This window comes from Uloborus diversus, chromosome 2, assembly GCF_026930045.1.
Source record: "Uloborus diversus isolate 005 chromosome 2, Udiv.v.3.1, whole genome shotgun sequence".
Taxonomy (NCBI): domain Eukaryota; kingdom Metazoa; phylum Arthropoda; class Arachnida; order Araneae; family Uloboridae; genus Uloborus; species Uloborus diversus.
Window position 1 is genome coordinate 218,741,370 of NC_072732.1, and position 19,781 is coordinate 218,761,150.

Here is a 19,781-nt window from a genome sequence, read left to right on the forward strand (position 1 = left end):
AGGGGAATTCCAGTCTGACAAATGTAGTTTATCGTCAGCTGTACCACTTTTGGCGACTTTATCACCTGCGCTAGCAATTTTTTTTTTCCGCTTTTATTATTTTAGAATTCTTTTTCTCTTCTTTCTTTTGGAAACATAATTTAACGATCTCCAAATAGAAATACGAATTTCTTTCTTCAATAATTTTTTTAGACATCATTTTAATTCTTATGACATTAGAAAAAATATTCATTATTAAAACTGATGTCACTTTTTACAATTGTATTATTTTTAATTTGAAGCTTTTTTTTAACTTTGCATCAATTTCTTCAAAATCATTCCAAAACTTTATTAAATGTAAGGAGCAGCATGTATAGCCATTCAAGTATTTCATTAATATCCTCTTTATTATTAAATTGCAAAATTTAAAAAGTAATAAATAAAATTTTCATTGGAAAAGTTAAAAATCAGATTAACAATTGTCAAAAATGATGAAACTTACGTTATGATGATGTCCAAAATCCGTTACCTACAGGAAAGCAATGTCCAAAATCTGTTACCTACAGATTGCTGATTTAATTTGCTAATTAACAATTTTTACAAATACCTGCTGTCTTTTCATGTTCATATATTGTGTTCTAGGTATGCATACTATAGAATAAAATCAGAATTGATGTCAAATTCGAAAATTTTTGAAATTGCTCAAAGTTAACTTTTTTGTTCCCACCTTTTGAGAACTGCCCAATTAGGGATGCACCGGATATCCGGTAACTATCCAGTATCCGGCCTATCCGGCTGATTTTATAACTATCCGGAACTATGAGGTGTCCAATCCAGCGAGCCACTCTGGATCCGGATATCCGACAGTTTTTTGCAGGATATCCGAGCAGTTATCCGGTAATATAGCAGTGAGAAATAACAGCAATAAGTTATTGCTTCATTTTATTCTTTCTAATTTTTTAATTGTATAGTATAATTTTTAATAATACATTTAAGAATTTAATTTCTATTTTTTAAGAATGTGTATTTTTATTTTTTCTAGAATTAAAGTAAAATATAAGTTTATTGTTCAAATATAAATTCATTTAAGGAAGATTGAACATGTTTAGCATATTTTTTAATATTATATATAAGATGTTAATTTGCATCATTAAGAATGTGTAACTTTATTTTTTGGAATTTAGTAAAATTTCAAGTTGGTTATTTAAAAATTAGTTTATTAATTTATTTTTAAAAGCGTGAATGTGTTTAACACGACTCTTAATAGTTTGTTTAAAATGTTAATTTGCATCATTTACAAATGTGCATCTTTATTTTCTGAAATTAAAGTGAAATTTTCAGTTAATTATTTAAGTATAATTTTATTTATGTTTAAAAAAAATTGTTAACATGTTGAGAACGACTTTTAATAATATATTTAAGATATTAATTTGCATTTTTTAATAATGAGAATCGTTATTTTCTGGAATTAAAGGGAAATTTTAAGTTGATTATTTAGGCATAAGTTTATTAATTTATTTTTAAAAAGTGAACGCGTAGAGAATGACTCTTAATACTGTATTTAAGATGTTAATTTGCATCTTTTAAGAGTGAATCTTTGTTTTCTGGAATTAAAGTAAAATTTTCAGTTGATTATTTTAGCATAAGTTTATTAATTTGTTAACTGGGGTGCCCACCTGGGGGGGGGGGATGTTTTAGGGGTATTTTTCTCTCTTTTGGGGGGCTTTCTATTTGGGGGGTATTTATGGTTTTTAGGGGGGGGCCTTGCTCTTAGGGGGGCACCCCTGTATTTAAGATGCTAATTTGCATCTTCAGAAAGAGTGAGTGAATCTTTGTTTTCAGGAATTAAAGTAAAATTTTCAGTTGATTATTTAAGTTTATTTATTTATTTTTTATTATTATTTTTTTTTGAGTCAAACTGGCCCTGTTTTAATATTTTCTTTTTTAACTTGTATGTTTATCACTTTTATTACTTGTATCACGTTTATTATCTGTAATAAAAAGGATTTCAAAGCAAAGTTTTATTTTTTGTTATTTCTAAATTGGAAACAAGAAAATGTATTACTTTATGATGAAGTTTAAAAAAATTTCTACATGTCATGCAAATCTAATAACAAATACGACTCATTATATGACCTTTAAGATTTCAACTATGAATAATTAAAAGTTTAAACCATGTGTACATTACATACAGAATTAATTTTTGCCGAAAGTTTGTCTCTTTCGAAAAAATCTGTCGAAATAAAACAATATTTTAATGTTTCATTTTATATATAGCACAATTCCTAAATTAAAATATAGAGGCTCTAAAAAAGTACATTTGAATGTACTTAACATGTTTTTAAAGAAATGATATATGGAACAAGTTTGATTTATTGTTTTGAAACGGCGTTGTAGAAAAATATGCGAACATGCAATGCAATCGAAATGCTGGATATCCGAATCCGGCAGGTAAGGGGGCATCGGATATCTGGTATCTGGAAAAATCATTATCCGGTGCATCCCTATTTAGAATTTTCTTCTTTCTTGAAAAGAACTCTTCTTTCTTTCTTTCTCCAAAGTCCTGACGCAATGATGCAGTTAATGTTGTTATACTGTAGCCCTAGCTTAAGGGCAATAGCATATTGCTTATATTATCTGAGTCTGGGATTGTTTTTTTGCTGTTTCAGATTTTCCTTACTTCTGCTGGAGCCTGGAGAGATTTACTTCGAAGACTACGGTTGTGTCTGCTATCGAGGAGCTGATGGCGAAAATGATGCCCATGCCAGGTAAGTCGATCACAGATTTTGCAGAAAACATCTTTTTACGCGACTGGTAGTGGGATGTGTTAAATGTTAACAGGTGAGTTGAAATTATTGCACACCATAATTTCTTGGGTTTAATTTGTAGGTGCCATTATTTATTTGAACAGGGTTACAGATCAATGTTATAATTTGATGGATTTTAACCTGAAAGTTTCAATCTTCAAAACTGTAGCTGCCTTTCTTTTTACCTTATAAGTTAAGTTTTTATGTACTTAAAAGACAATTTTGCTGTTTGGAAGCCTCATACATGGCATAAAACTCTGTCAAGATATAGCCCAAACATTTTTTCATGTATTGACTGTGATGGTAAAGGTTGTCTCAGGTACAAGGAATAACATTTTTTTTGCCCACAATTTGATTTTCTTTTCATTTTAATCTCCTCCCCCCCCCCCCATCCATTTTCTAAGTTTTGATGAAGTATTCATAAGTAGGACTTTCTGTGATTATGCATGAGAGACTCTCTATAAATGTCAGATTACAAAATTTGGGACAGATTCCCATATTAGAGTGTCGCAAAGCACCCAACTCATATTGCGTTACCATAATGATTATCATATTGTGTTACCATACAATTTTTTCACCTTTTGAATTATATTTTACTTATTTGTTTTGATGTGGTAGTAAGTTATTTGTTCTTAGAACCTTTGAAATGGTTCTAATTTTGATTGTATGTCATGTAAAAAATCTTTTAAGTGTTTGTTTGGATTTGAGTACCTACTCTTTAGTAAACTTGGAGCAGTTTCACATTGAAGAGAGCCCAGGTGCCTCTACCTGATGGGAAACCGAACGTCAGTTTTCTTAGTAATAGCATCCACCAATAGTGGAATACAGTACTACATAAAAGAATGGATGCTATACCAACAGACTACACTAGGTCTGCAAAAGGTAAAGCCTCTAATGCAGACCTATTAAAAAGAAAGAGCAAAAGAAAAAAAATTTATGCTACGAGAACTTGGTAACTTTTGTTGCAGTCTGATTTTTTTTTTTTTTCATTTACTTTATTTATTTATTTATTTATTTATTTATTTTTTTGACACTGAAGATGAATATGTTTTCAGTGTAAAACGTAACTGATCAGGAAAATGTATTTTGTAAATTTTCATGTAAGCAAATGGAATTGTAATAGTTTCATTTCAATTTTCCTTTAATGTCCACTAAGGGACATTTTATGTGAAAAGATTACTTACTATATTTTCTCTCATGCACTACTAATGTTTAATTTTGTCTCTGTTTTTATAAATGTAGTGTTTGATGGTCAGACTTTTAATCTATCAATCAGCCCGGTCTTATGTTATTCGTAAATAATTCTCTTTTCATTGTGCAGATCTTCAAAAGGGAGGCTGAAAGTTTGCTCCAAGTCTATCCTTTTTGATCCTAAAGATGTCCTGCAACCCATCCTTAAGGTAATCAAACTTTTGTCACATTTTTTTCTGCCTTCAATTTTATGTACAAATTGGTTACATTTTGGGTAGCTCTTGCATAAAACATTTTTTGAACAATTCCACCGTAACGTGTGTGACATTTGCAGGCTATTTTTCTTTTTTAAAATTCTTTTTCATTAACTCAGCATCAAAAAATCAAACATTTTGTCTTATTTTGAATCCTTTTATAAAATTATTACATACACAATATAATTATTCTCAGCTTTTTAGAACTCCTTAAAAAATTATAAAACTTGTAATGTGTGTGTCAACTGAAACTGTCACATGCCTTACAAGTTTGATAAAATTAATATTTAATTATAAGAAATGCGAATACTTTATGTATAATTTTGTCTTTTGCTTGTAGTTTCCTCTTCGAGACTGTCAGACTATTGAGAGGTGGCAAGGTTCCCTGATGTCCAAGTATGTTCTTTTTCTACACCTCCAGTGTTCTAACAAATCATTTTTTTTTTAAATAGAAACACCTCTATTAAATATTTTTGTTCATAATGGTTATTAACAAAAATATTTCTCTATCAATAATTGAGGTTTCATAAAATTTTATAAAATATTTTTAAAATTTTTAAAATTTTATGATAAATATTCATTTTTCGGTATTTATTTCTTTATTTTATATTTGCCATGTTTTACTCTTCCCCTACTGGTTTACATTTTATTTCCAAACATTTGGCGTGCCCACATGTATTAAAAAATTTCTACAGTGGCTCCCAAAAGTGTTGTACACTTTGAAATTTTGTAGTAAAACCAAAATAACGCAAAACTGAATTCAAATATGAAGTCCAATTTTTTTCACATCATTCCTATGCCATTTTGAATAAAACCCAGTAGTTTTTTTTTTTCAGAATATTGCCAGATTTTATTTTCGAAATTTGTCAAAAAACGAAGAGACACAGAAAAAATACGCCACAAAAGTTATTGTACACTGAAATAGTTTCAAATAAATTAATGATTAAAATTATCATATGTGGTTTTTTTATTATTTTTGCATTGTAATGGTGCTGTAAAGTCATTTGCCTTTAATTTTTTGTGTGTTTATTCCCTAATATTCTGCTTATTATTTTTAAATGGTAGATATGCGTACAAAACAACAAAACACAATTCAAAATTTGATTTTTTTCCCCTCACAGTAGCCGTAAATTGGTTTGAAATGTCTCTAAATTAGTTAATTTATACCATTCTATATTGAAGTGCTTGATAAAATGCTTTAAAGACAAGAATCAGGTTGAAAACAAGGTAAGAAAAGGTCTACTGGCAAAGTTAACAAAGCGTGATCGGAGGTTTACAGTTGAAAAAAGGATGAAAAATACACATTTCAGAACTGAAAAAGTTTCTGCAGAATTGAATGAAACATTTTACGTTTAATTTTTACCTAAAATTGTTCGCCAAGTTCTCTGATTAGCTGGATTAAATGGGACCTCTTCCCGCAGAAATTTTCTTGTTCCTACGAAAAACAGTAAACTTACGCTTCCCGTCGTAAAATCAATGATAAATAAGCTCGAAACGTTTTGGAACAATGTCTTACTTATAGATGAAAATAAATTCAATATTTTGGCTTAAGTTGTTGTATAATTGTAAATGGAAGAAAAAAAGTGAGGAATTTAATCTTAAGAACTTAGTTGGATCAGTTAATCAGGGTGGTGAAGGTTTTCTTGTGTGAGGGTGCATCTCATCATCAGGACTTCGAAATTTGGAATTTTTTGATGAAATAAGGATAATAATCTCCTCAATCGCCAGATTTCAACTTAATGGAACATATTTGGAGGTATCTGGTGGCTAAATTAACAAAAATACACAATTGAAACGAAAAGCAAACTAGAAACAGTAAGACTCGTAGTGCAGCTGAACACTTACTCAGAAATCGCACAAAAAAAAGAAAGAAAAAACAATGATTCCCAGACGTTTAAAAGCTGTTGTTGTTACTGCATGATATTCAACCAAATAATAACTTAGTAAAAAGTTAGATTATTTACTAATTTTTTGACATTTTTTCAGAGTGTACGAAGACTTTTGTGAGATAAATCTTCCAGCACTTTTTGGTTTTTGATTTTTAAAAAATTAAGTGTTAATATTTTATTAAAAATTTTCATGTAGTTTTGTTAAAAATAGATCATAGATCTTATAATAAAATACCTATTCCAAAATATTAATTCTAACCAATGGATAAGGGCCTATTTCATTGAAAGTCATAGGTATACAAACATTTTTGGGAGCCACTGTAGTTGTGTCCGAGTAGTAAGCCCAAAACTCTCCCACTAAGACACTGGACCTCATTAAGGCTCTTCAGTGTCAATCTAATTTCTTTCCGAGAGCAGAAACTGTAATGGCAGTGTAATTTTATGACAAAAATAAGTTATGGATGGCCTTATGTGGTGCATATCACCCCATGAGCAACATTCAGTGTCGTTAAGTGGAAGCTCTGGCGATTCATGTAATACATAAAAATCTATCACAGTGTTAGTGTTTGAACTCCTCCGAAATGGTTTGACTGATTTTTATGAAATTTTTTATGTGTTTTTGGTAGGTATGAGAATAGGCTGTAAAGTATGTATTTTAAATCACTAGGTAATCAGGGTCTCCCTATCCCGAACTTGTTTTTTGAAAATCATTGTAAAAACCATTGTTGAAAATCATTGTAAATGCCTTGCTAAAATTAATTGGAAACATTTAATTTGTAGACAAACAAAAGACATCAACAAGAAAAATTTCAAGTCTTTAAAAGTTTTCTGGTGTTTTTGCCAGAGCGTCACATCATTTTGACATTTTACTCTGCTTTTGTCTTGTATCACAAAGCAGTGTGTGCCAAATTTTGAACGATAGAAAAATTTTGTCTATTTGTGTGTGTGTGTGTGTCTGTATTGAGAAAATGAATGGTTAGTTTTTTTTTTTGGTTTTTATTGGTGATCATCGTCTACATGCTCCATTCCTCTTTCTGGCAAAGATTTCATCCCCACATGCTAACAATACATTCGTTATTTTTTAATTGACAACCAAAATATTCACTAGAAAATATTTATATGGCAGAACATTGTTTGCTGGGTCAGATAGTTCACTATGACTTTCTGTTCCAGGATTGACAAGGGCAACGTCATCTACATTGAATGTGATCAAGTGATTGAAATGCTGGAGGGCAACATCATTGCTCCTTACACATTCCGGAGAGTAAGTTGAATCCTATTCTGTGAGAGTAAATGTATCATTATTCTCTGAAACCTCACAAAATTCACTTTTAAGGGCCGAACCTTATCTGGGTCCGCTATCATACACTACGCTTTGCAATTTATTTATGTTCTCCTTTCATTTCAGGAAAAGAGCCGATTCCGTTTTGCCTTGCAGTATGTCACAGCTTCTGCATGTGTCGCACGAATATCACAAGTAAGACTGGAGATTTTGTAAATCAAGCTGACTTAAAACGCTATTTTGTTTCCGACTGAAGATTGTTTTCCACGGACACATTGCATGGTTGCAAGTTTGCCGTGCTTATCCCTTTACATGGCTGGCGTCAATATTTTTGTTCTTCCAGAATTCAAGTTCCATTGTTAAAATACATGTTGACGAGTAACCCTACCCCCCTGCTCCAAAATGGAGCAGTACAATTTTTATAAGGTTTAAGGGGGAGAGGAGCCTGTCTTGGGTCTTGGCGGCCTTGTTATAATGACATTTATACAGTAGAGTCCTTGTTTTATCCACGAAAATGCGGCGTAAATCAAAACTGTAAATTGAGTCCAAACGGTAGTGTTAAAATAGGGATTATGTTCCATAGACAAAAGTGCTTCATTCTAGTGATGAGTAATTATATAATAAGTTTAATGTGTACTTATATCAATTTTTATGCACAACATGCGTAAAGAAGACTTAAACTAGTTTCATGTTCTGTTTATAAAGAGGAGCTGGCAATGGTAGTCTTTTGGCAGTCATTAGGATATTTCTCTGTAATTCTTTGCAGACATTAATGCATCTATGACCACTTGCGTCATTTCCATGATAGAATCTTCCTTCATTAACAAATCAGAAAGATCATTTCTATTGCCTAGCAATGGCTCAAAATTTTCAATGCGAATGATTTTAGTTGTACGTCACCGACGTTGGTAACCTCGTTGGTTTTGGCCTCCTTTGTCACTCGTAAAAGCTCTTCTTCCAGTGAGTTCTGAACTGTGTGAGTTTAATGACTTTTTTCTTCTGAAAAGAGCTCTGGAACCAATCGCATAAAATGTCTCCAGTGGCTCAAGTTCGATTATTAGCACGCCAAAATGCAGTAAATTACGCGTAACTTGCAATATTTAGGAGTTTGGATTTTGAAAGAGGGAAAAAATTTATCCATTTGCAGTGCCCCATCGGCGTAAAACCGAAACTCATCCGCGTAAAATAAAATAAAGGTGTCAAATCTTAAACCGCGTATTATCGAAGCCGCGTTAAACGAGAGTCCACTGTACAAGTCTTCACATCTATTAGTTAAAGTTGACGATTTATGTGTTTAAAACTTAAGCATATAAGTGCTTGAATGAAGTACGGCCTTGCACTTCAGGAATTCAATAAATATTTATTATGTCTCTTATAGCTCAAAAGTCCAAAAAGTTGGAAGCAAAATATTGTGCCAGCTTAAATATTGAAATTCCTTATAATTAGTTCTTTATCTTGTCATGTGGCTCATTTATATAAAATAAACGCTGTGTTTCTTACGTTTTTCAGTTAAAGCGTGCTTCCATGTTGCCCAGTGCCGACCAAGCTGTCATGGTAAGTTCCTTTTTTTAACATTTTGTTTTGGTTTTAAAAAACTTTTTTAGTACTGAGCAAGAAAAAGAGTATAGTACTATTAGATATGGTACAGAATAACACAACTGTGATAAAAAAAAATTGACATACAAGCACACTATATGGGGGGAAAAAGAAAATACTTTTTGCAAACAAATCGTTAATAATGATATTTGTTCAATGAACTTGTAGGTAGAATTTCATTGAAATTGTTTTTTAGGGGGGGGGGGGGGTGAAAGAAGCATTTGTGTCTGACGAACTTGAAAAATCAAACTTAACTTCAAACTTATAATTCTGTTTATTTCAGATTTCAGCAATCGTGAATTGTCGACAAGGTAGCGTTAAGTTTGACACTAGTTGGTAAGTTTTTATTTCTTGGAAGTTTATTCGATAACATTATGTGCCATTGCTCTGATATCCAGTATGATTTAGACCGACTACTTCATGAAAACTCCTATAAAATCCAAGCTTCACACTCGTTTAACTCAAAATATTTCTTATGGCACTAAATCTGCCCGTCCTGCTTTTCACTGCATTGATTGATTTTGTCAAATATTAATACCATATAGACAATGTTTAACCCTTAAAGGCATGATTTTTTAAAAAACTGTTTAAAATATGTTCTTTGGCTGTTAAACTTCTATTCAAATCATGAGAAAAGTACTTTAAAAAATCAAAGTTTAATTCAGGTGTAGTTTATAGTTAAACAACACTCGGCAACATTGGGCTTTATCTGAAAAAACAATAAATAGTTTTTCGTAAAATGTCTCAAAACATGGATAAAAATTGTTAAAATGCCTTACTATTGATTTAGTTGTAAAACTTGGTTCGTTATAGAATTAAAAGTTAACATTTTCATGTGCACCAAACCAAAAAAAGGGGAAAAAAAAATGTAAAAAATCCTAGATTTGCAAATGCTGAAATAAAGAGATCTGTTTTTGTTTTCCGTCAGATTGGTGCAGTTACAAGTTTAAAATTAATTAATAGCATCTCCAGTGAGTATTTTCTTGGTTATTGGCAACTTTAGCGTTTCAATTTGTCCTCATAGTGTTGTAGAAAAGTAAATTGGGTATATTGCCAAATGGCAACATGATGCACTTAAGGGTTAATAAGTTTTTAAGTTACACTATTTAGAATCTTTATAAATAAGTCTGTGTTTCCAGTGGCGGATCACCGCATAGGCGCATGAGGCGATAGCTGGGGCCTCCAGCAAAGCAGGGGGCATGGGTGCAAGACCTTCCGTCTCAGGACGGATTTCCGTCTTGACAAAATTTCCGAGACGGAGGTCGGGACGGAAAGAAATTCAATGACTTTCTTTTAATTTTTAATGAAATAAGAAAAATTTAGTGTTTGAAAAATATGCTTTAATATTACTGGACCGTTCCATAACCACGAATTTACATCGACATTCTCTCGGTTTTCCGCCATGTGCTTGTTTTGTTTGTAACGTGCTTTTGGAGGAGTGGCTTTTCGGCTCGCGCCGTTTGACTTTTTTTAGGTATAGCTTTGTTATTTCCAACTAACTGCATTGCAAACCGAGGAGTTGCTCGCTATTCTCCCCGATTTTTCGAAGCAATCGGCTCTAATTGAAAATTTAGCCTTTTCTCATGCTATTTTCGATTATCCTTTCGTTTTTTTTTTTTTTCATTTGTGTTTTTTTTTTTTTTTTTTTTTTTTGCAAACTTTACACGCTAAATGAAAATTATGTACGCTCTTAAAATGTCTTAAAAGTTGAATCTGCATCACCGATTGAAAGTGATTGCTGACAAGATGAAATATTTTCGCCACAGCAAAGGGCGTCCACATACCAGGTAAAACAGAAACTATCAAGGATTTTGAAGATTTTAATGAAAATGGGAATTTTGGAAATAATCAGGGGGGGGGGGATTTCAAGCTGGGGGGGGGTTGGAAACACCGATGGGCAAACCGTTCCTGTATTTTTGACAGACTTGAGGAATCACTAAATTCTAATGTCATTGAATCGAACACTCGCTAGAATGGAAATACGGGGGGGGGAAGGGGGGAGAGAGAAAGGAAAGGAGAAAAATAACGGCAGCACGAGTTTGCGAAAAAAACGCTGCTCTTGCGAAGAGGGTAATTTGTCCGCAAATTAATCCACGATACTGAGGTCTTAAAACGTTGATATCTTGGACAATCTAAGGGGGGGGGGTTACTCACGGGTTACAGTATAAAATATCGAAAAACTGAATTGAAAATATTTTTGAATCTAGGAGTGGTTCGATATTTCTCCACTGCAAACTCTTAAAAATTTAAAAGTCAAAAAGTTTTAGGCTGTCTCTGATGATGTAAAAGTGGATTTTAAAAAAGAATCGAAGATTGGAGTTTTAAAAACACTAATTTAGGCAATCTTTGGTGAATTTATGAGAGATGGTTTTGGTGTTTTAACATGAAAATGTTTTGTAGCTGATGTATTAAAAACTATTTGAGGCTATACTTAAATGACTTAAGTTAAAGGGCATTTGCGACCCTCTCCCGAAAAGTTTGTAATTGAAGTCTTAAATCTTTTAGGCTGTCTTTGGCAATGTCAAGAGGGAGGCCTCTCTTTAGGCGAAATTCCGAAACTGGAGTCTTAAAAGCGCAACTTTGGACCGTCTTGGGGTTCGGGGTTCTCCTTTCCCAAAAAATATTCAAAGCTGAAGTATTTCAGAACTCGGCTTTAGGTAATCTGTGGAAGACTTAAGAAGAGGGAATTCGAAGGTTTTCTCTCAATACGTTTTAGAATTTAAATTCTAAAATCTTCGGTGATGAAAAGGGGAAACCGCAAATTTAAGTAAAATTTAGTGAACTTAGAGGAAAGAGTTCGGGGGGGGGGTCTCTCTCCCCGAAGTATTGAAATGCTATTTTGGCTATTTTTGAGTGAGTTAAGAGTTAGAGAATTCAGGGGTCTTTCTCGAAACATTTTCGAAATTGAAGTCTTAAAAACTTTGAGTTGTCTTTGGCGATGTGTGGAAGGGAGTTGCTCTCTCAATAGAAAAATAAATCTTAAACAAAAACTTACACTGCGTTTAGTAAACACAATGAGAGAGGGGGGGGGGGGTTATTCCGCACCCCCAGCCCGAAATATTTTAGTTTATGAAATTTTAAGAGCTGTGGTTTGGGCTATCTTTGGATGACTTAAGGGGGAAGGGTGTAGGAAGATTTTTTCAAAAAGTTTCCAAAATTAAAGTATTAAAATTTTTAGGCGGTCATAAATCATGTTTATAAGGTAAGAGGGGTACTATTCCTACAAAACAATTAAGAAACTGAAGCCTTAAAAATTGAAATTTAGAACATTTGTGGTGAACTCAGAGGAAGGGGTTCGGGAGTTCTCTTCCGAAAATTCTTTGATGCTGAAATATTTAAAGCGCCACTTTAGGCTATATTTGAGTGCCTTAAGAGGGATGTGATTCGGGAACCCTGCCTGGAGTTAGGATTCAGTTCCCCTCTTTCTTTTTTTAATTAATGAATGTTGGAAAGGGTACCTTGTTTAAAAAATTACATCTACTTCACTGAAGCGATTTTTTATTGCTAATTTCACCACCTGTTATCCTATAAAAGAATTCTTTTTCAAATGAAGACTGTGGAGGAATGATGACAGTTCATTATCATTAGTCGGTCTTACCCTTCCCTTCTTTTCTAGTTTGTTGGCGCTACCTTGGGTAGACTTTCGAATCAGAACTGATTTATGTTGCAAAAGTGAAAATCTTATGTCCTAAAGCGATTTTATTGTTACAACAAAAATGTTTAGGATCGGCAAAAAACTAATGGTGGAGTGCTGCAAACGCTTTTATCCCTTACATTATCCAACATCGTCTAAAATTGCGTTTTTGAAACTTCAATTTCGAAATATTGCCGAAGGAGGGTTGCTGAACTCCATCCCTTCAATAGTGCATTCAAAAAGAGTATAAACGTTATGAAATTTAAATTACAATTTCGTTTTTTAAATCTTCGATTTCGGGAAAGCCCATAGCGTCTCCCCCCCCCCCCTGATTCTTTAATATTTTTTGAAGTTGCCCAATATTGTGATTTTGGGACTATCAGTTTGAAATAATTGATGTAAGAGTCCCTGAAACCCCCTCCTTTCCCTGAACTTTACCAAAATGGCCTACCACACGCGTTTTTTGGACTTCAATTTGAAAAAATTTCTGGGGGAGAGCCCCCAGACCCCCCCCCCCCCTTTATTGCCGGATTTTAGATTTTTTACAATTATGATGTCAAAGCACTTAAATATTACAATTTTAAGGCTTAAAATTTAAATCAAACAGATTCCAAAACTGGCATTGTTAAGATCTGCAACATTTATACATACAAAATTTTTCCTTAAGCCCGCATGCGGGCGGGGTGGGGGGGGTTGGGCTGAAAATATTTTCCGTCTTGAACACAATCACCAAACTTGCACCCATGGCAGGGGGCCTCGGAGCCGCCAAGTGTCACATCCTCAAAAATTATGGTTTTCCATGATAAATCCTCAAAACTCATGGAAATTGATAGATAATCATGGATTTTAGGCACGGGATAATTGCTCATTGCTCCCAATAGAGATAGGGCCCCCTGAATCTTAAGGGGCCCCAGGCTTCAGGTGCCTTTTGTTTAGATTTCCCCAGGAGTTTGGATTTTCCTCATTCTTCCCAGAATTTTAGTACAAAATAGTATGTTTTTTAAATACTCCACAAAACTATTTAGTACTTTCCGATAAAATGCAGTTAGTCTTGCTAGAATAATTTTTACCGTTCCAAGCAGTTTTTTGGCTGAGTACTCCGTACACTCAATTACTTACTACTTGGTTGAATAAAGAATATTCATCTTGTTTAAAAAAAAAACTATTGATCACGAAGATATTTGCTTTAATTGGAATAGCCAAGGACAGGCCCGGATCTGCCCCGCAGATCCCCCAGTGCGGGGGGGGGGGGGCACCTCCGTAAAGGGCTCAACGGCCCATGAAATTAAAGGAAAAATTTAAAAAAAAAAAAAAAACTAGCACTAAGGCTTATTAACATTACAAATATACACTGCTGACCTCTAGAGAAGGGCCCTACAGATTTTGATGCAGGGGGGAGGGGCCAAAATTTATGGATCAAGGTCTGGCCAAGGACGTGTCTAGAGGGGGTTAGACCCCCCCCCCCCCAAACAAACGATAACCAGTCGTCATTTGTCGCAGCATTATATCAGTCCTCAAAATATCCCAGTCGTCATTTGTGAGATTATGCCCGAGTCGGTGTTTTTAAGGCAAGTAGGATGTAACTCGACCTCTTCGAATGGTCACTTTTCTTGACGAACAATTTTATTATATTGCCCTTCCATATCTAGAAAGGAGCCTAAGGGAGCAGACAGATCTGTGGGGGGTCCAGATCGAAGTCATCGGCACAATGGCACGGCTGTGTTTTCTTTCTTTACTTTTTGCAAAGTTTCCCGCTTTCCCACCAGTAATCAACCCGTAACAAGATAGCTTTATGGCGTATTTAGTTAAATAAGTAATTTGGAAACGGCGGGAATTTTTCTTTTTCTTTTTTTGGAGGAAGAACGAAGAACGTTCGTCATTCGCTGTTTTGATTCACTCGTGGTCGTGAACGTGCTTTTGCTCTGTCTTCAATCAACGACAAGACCATTCTTTTTGAAATAAGTTTAATAATATGTTTTTACAACTTTAATTTTTAGAATTATGCTGCTATCATGGTGTTAAATGATGATATGGTGTTTTGAATATAATAGGTTTAATGGTACAAAGGTATAGCTTTTGGGAAAAAAAATATACTGTTCATTCTTCTTTAAATTATATTTCCATTACAGAGAAAAGGAACATCTGTTAATTCCTTGCAAAAACGCTTTATAAAATTACTATAAAAATTTTAAATGCCTCTGCTGCGAAAGTAGTTGATTTTGAGTGTTCTCCTTCTTTCACTGGTGCCATTTGTTTGTAATATATTTTACAATTTCTACTTCATAAAGATTGTTTTTTTTCATTAAAGACAAAAGTTTTATATATAAACTGTAGTTGGGGCAAACCTAGCCTGACAGCGTCGTAATGCAATAATTAAGAATTAGACCTGCGTAACTTTCACAATGCTGCCAGGTTAGGTTTTCCCCAACTATAGAAGTGTTTCAGTTTTATTTTCAGGAGTGTACATATGCCATATTCTACACAGGTAAAGAGTGTTTTAATGCTTCGAAAAAAAAAATAATGGTAATGATTTTAAAAAAAATTAAAAAAAAAAACATAGGCTTTAAGGTTTACTTGAAAACTTCTGCAGAATAAGGATTTTCGAATTTTGAATTTCAGAAGAAAATAAATAATTCCAAGAAAATCTTCTTCATCAGCACAACAGCCTGGTGCAGGCCAAGGCTTTCTCCGTCTGCTTCCTCCAGGCTCCAAAAATTGATCGAAGGATCTTTCTTTCAAAAATGAGAAGTCTGTTTTCCTCTGTTTTATTAATTGCCCATGTCTCACTACGGTATAAAATGATCGATCTTATGAGGGTTTTCTATAGGTTTATTTTTGTATTAATGTAAAGGAGCTTAGAATTTAATTGGCTCTTTAAGCCATAGTAGCATCTATTTGCCATCAAAATTCGATTTCCAATTTCAACTTTAAACTCATTATTACTGGTAATAAGCGTACCCAAGTATTTAAACTGGGTGACTTCTTCAAAAGTATAGTTTCCAATATTAAATTCCAGGAAAATACTGTCAAAAAATCTGGATACTCAGAAATTCTGATGTTTCTTTTATATTTTTTTCATTCTGTAAACGTACTACGAAAGAAATTCATCATCCAACTGAAGTCAAAAAATAAATAAATAAATAAAATAAATAAATAAAGGAACGAAAATAAAAGGGCTTCATTGATGACTTATTAAATGACCCTCGAAAAATTACTGGCCCTAATGTTACAAAATATGGACTTAAAAATCGCCTTTTTAAGACTTAAATTTCAGGAAACATTCGAACAAAGTTCCCCGAACTGCCTTCCTTTAATATTATAAGAAAATCAAGTTTTTTAAACTACACTGGTGCCATTTGTTTGTAATATATTTTACAATTTCTACTTCATAAAGATTGATTTACTCATTAAAGGCAAAAGTTTTATAAACTGTAGTTGGGGCAAACCTAGCCTGACAGCGTCGCAATGCTATAATTAAGAATTAGACCTGCATAACTTTCACAATGCTGCCAGGTTAGGTTTTCCCCAACTATAGAAATGTTTCAGTTTAATTTTCAGGAGTGTACATATGCCACATTCTACACAGGCAAAAAGCGTGTTTTAATTCTTCGAAAAAAAAATGATGGTAATGATTAAAAATTTTTCTTTAAAAACATAGGCTTTTAGATTTACTTGAAAACTTCTGAAGAATAAGGATTTTTGAATTTTGAATTTCAGAAGAAAATAAACAATTCCAGGAAAATACTGTTAAAAAATCTGGATGCTCAGGAAATCTGATTTCTTCATTCTGTAACGTACTACAAAAGAAATTCATCATCCAAATGAAGTCGAAAAATAAATAAATAAATAAAGGAACGAAAATAAAAGGGTTTCAGTGATGACTTATTAAATGACCCTCGAAAAATGTACTGATTACAAAATATGGTCTTAAGAATCGCCTTTTTAAGACTTAAAATTTCAGGAAATATTCGAACAAGGGTCCCCGAACTGCCTTCCTTTAATATTATAAAAAAATCAAGTTTTTTAAACTACACTTAGAAAAAACTTAAGTGGAATAACCCCTGAGTAAAAGAAAAAAAATTGCTGAAGCTTAGGACCATAATTTTTGAACAAATTTTCACGGAAGAGATTCGGCACCTCTTTCTTGAAAAATTGTTTATCATGTAAAGTTTGTCTACAATTGCGTTTTTGAAATTTCAATTTCGAAAATTGGGAAGAGGGGGGGGGGAGAGAGAAAAATTGATTTCGATGTATTTTTAAAAAAGATTGATTGGGGGCACTCCCTTAGCTCCATCCCTTACCCTAACGTTGATAAATATGGCCTATAATCGCGTTTGTAAGGCTTCAATTTCTACTACTTTCCGCTGAGACACCTGTACCGTTTTGTCCCCAAACATCAGCAAAGAAAGTCTAAAATTACGTTTTTAAAACTTCCCCTCCTTCACTTCCCAGATCACAGGTTTCCCCCCTTTTTTTTTTTTTGTTAAGTGCCCCGCCCTCCTAAGACTTTTTTCTGGTTGCGCCACTAAATTACACTTGCATTGGAAAACTGGGTAAAGCTGGGATTTTGCTAAATGCCAGAAATCGGGGCTCGGTGGAAATCTCCTCTTGCACTGACTAAGTTACGAAAATATATATATATATATATATATATATATATTTTTTTGTCAGAAATGTCGTTTTTTCCCTTTTAAAGAAGAATGTAACTGTGATAATGCATATCACATTTTTTACCCATTTACATTTTTCCCAAGTTTTCGGTCATTTTAATCATTTTCTTCCCCCATTTTGTTGTTTTTTTATTTTCTTGTGCATTCCACGCTTTCCCCGCGTTCCCCCGTTAAATTTCGCACACTTTACGATATCAAAATATGACTTATTCACTTTTCCCATCGTTTAGCTTTTTGTCAATTTTTCAAGCGTCGATCCGATTTTTTGCATCTTCTTGTCGGCCATTAAAATGGCGTAGCGTCCCCTTCCCTTCGTTGTTTGGGCGCCAAACGCACTCATTGGTTCCCGCGCATCACCGCGTACCCGGATCTGATCGCTCATTTGCTGATTCATTTTTCCACCCCATTTCACTCTACTTGCTGCTCTCTGTCCGCTCGGTCGCAATTTTCTGCGGCTCCGGTTTTTGTTCTACGATGGCGATAATGAAATATCGGTGCACGGCGTCTGGGGACGGCCGTTGCTCGCCGCAAAATCGTTAATAACCTCAACATGAGGTGAACGTTTCATTTTTTCATATATGTTTAAAAAATATTAATCAAGACCGTACTTCGTCGCTGCTGAAGATGTGTGCATTGATGATCCATCACCTGTTTGAATGATGGCGTCCGATGGCGGCACGCAGAGTGCACCTGAATCGTCCCCTTAATGTAACTACTTCTTCGATGATCTACATACCAATGATTCTAATGTTTTTTGTGCATTAATATGTTTCTGTATAATTTAATGCATATCGAGAATGGTCATATTTGAGGGTTATTGCATTTTTTTGTATTCATACCTTCTACATGTGTTGGGTTGTTGTGAATTTTTTTTTGAATGTTTATATTTTTAACTCTTGGTATGCTATGTGTTGTTCACGTAATCACAACTGTGTGTACTTTTTGTCCTTTTGGTTGGTCGTGTGTGGCAAATTGTTGTGTGAGCAGGGTGCAATCATGACATGCAAAAAGAAAATGCAAACAGTTCATTTTCTTTGACTTACCCATTTTCTACCTTGACGATAGTATAAAACTGTATCCCATGTTTTTTTTCGGATGTTACAACTCTTTATGCATTTGAATATATATGATGTATGAATTTGTTGTGTAATGTTTCGGTAAATTGGAGCTGGACTTAAAATTTTCTTTTTTTTCTCTTTTTTTTTCTTTTGCTTTGCCAGTGTATGTGATAATGCATATCACATTTTTTACCCATTTACATTTTTCCCAAGTTTTCGGTCATTTTAATCATTTTCTTCCCCCATTTTGTTGTTTTTTTATTTTCTTGTGCATTCCACGCTTTCCCCGCGTTCCCCCGTTAAATTTCGCACACTTTACGATATCAAAATATGACTTATTCACTTTTCCCATCGTTTAGCTTTTTGTCAATTTTTCAAGCGTCGATCCGATTTTTTGCATCTTCTTGTCGGCCATTAAAATGGCGTAGCGTCCCCTTCCCTTCGTTGTTTGGGCGCCAAACGCACTCATTGGTTCCCGCGCATCACCGCGTACCCGGATCTGATCGCTCATTTGCTGATTCATTTTTCCACCCCATTTCACTCTACTTGCTGCTCTCTGTCCGCTCGGTCGCAATTTTCTGCGGCTCCGGTTTTTGTTCTACGATGGCGATAATGAAATATCGGTGCACGGCGTCTGGGGACGGCCGTTGCTCGCCGCAAAATCGTTAATAACCTCAACATGAGGTGAACGTTTCATTTTTTCATATATGTTTAAAAAATATTAATCAAGACCGTACTTCGTCGCTGCTGAAGATGTGTGCATTGATGATCCATCACCTGTTTGAATGATGGCGTCCGATGGCGGCACGCAGAGTGCACCTGAATCGTCCCCTTAATGTAACTACTTCTTCGATGATCTACATACCATGAGGTGACGGCATGGATCCGCAATTACCTTGAATGTATCCTGATTCCCTTTTTAAGCGTGTGACGAGCTCAACGTTGTCACCATGGTGATTACAGCCTGCACCATTTTCGTCTCAACGTACATCGGCCTGCAACGGACATTTTTTTTTTATCAAAAGCCATCCCTCGATAACATCCCACCATATTCATAGCGAACTGTACGTCCTTCGTCCATTTCAATTTAAATATTCCACCACCCTCCGCGAGAACTCTATCTTTTTTTGATCGTTAACGAACTTAGCAACAAAACCCAGCTCCATTCATGAACTCTTAAGTCTGTATTCCTCGCATTTGTTTTTTTTTATACTAAGTGAAATGTTCTGGTGATCACCATGCCTAGTGCCTGTCTTCATGTCTGCTTGGAAGTAACGTAGAATAAAGAATGTGTGGTAATTAATTTTGTGTTTTCTATCGTCAACAAACACCACCCCCGGGTAAGTCTCTTTTAAATTTTTGTTCTTGGGCATTCAAGGCAGTCGTTGGTCTGAGGTTATGCGCGGCAGCGATGCTTCCAC

General features: G+C 34.3%; 1 protein-coding gene across 1 annotated transcript in view; it reads left to right on the plus strand.

Annotated features, from left to right (window-relative positions):
* The window catches only part of LOC129216822 (protein FAN-like), a 76,639-nt gene that overhangs the window by 1,810 nt on the left and 55,048 nt on the right, over window positions 1–19,781 (plus strand). Inside the window, 7 exon segments of the mRNA XM_054851038.1 lie at window positions 2,649–2,747; window positions 4,108–4,186; window positions 4,572–4,627; window positions 7,294–7,384; window positions 7,529–7,597; window positions 8,912–8,956; window positions 9,282–9,334. Coding sequence (XP_054707013.1) covers window positions 2,649–2,747; window positions 4,108–4,186; window positions 4,572–4,627; window positions 7,294–7,384; window positions 7,529–7,597; window positions 8,912–8,956; window positions 9,282–9,334 — 492 coding nt within the window.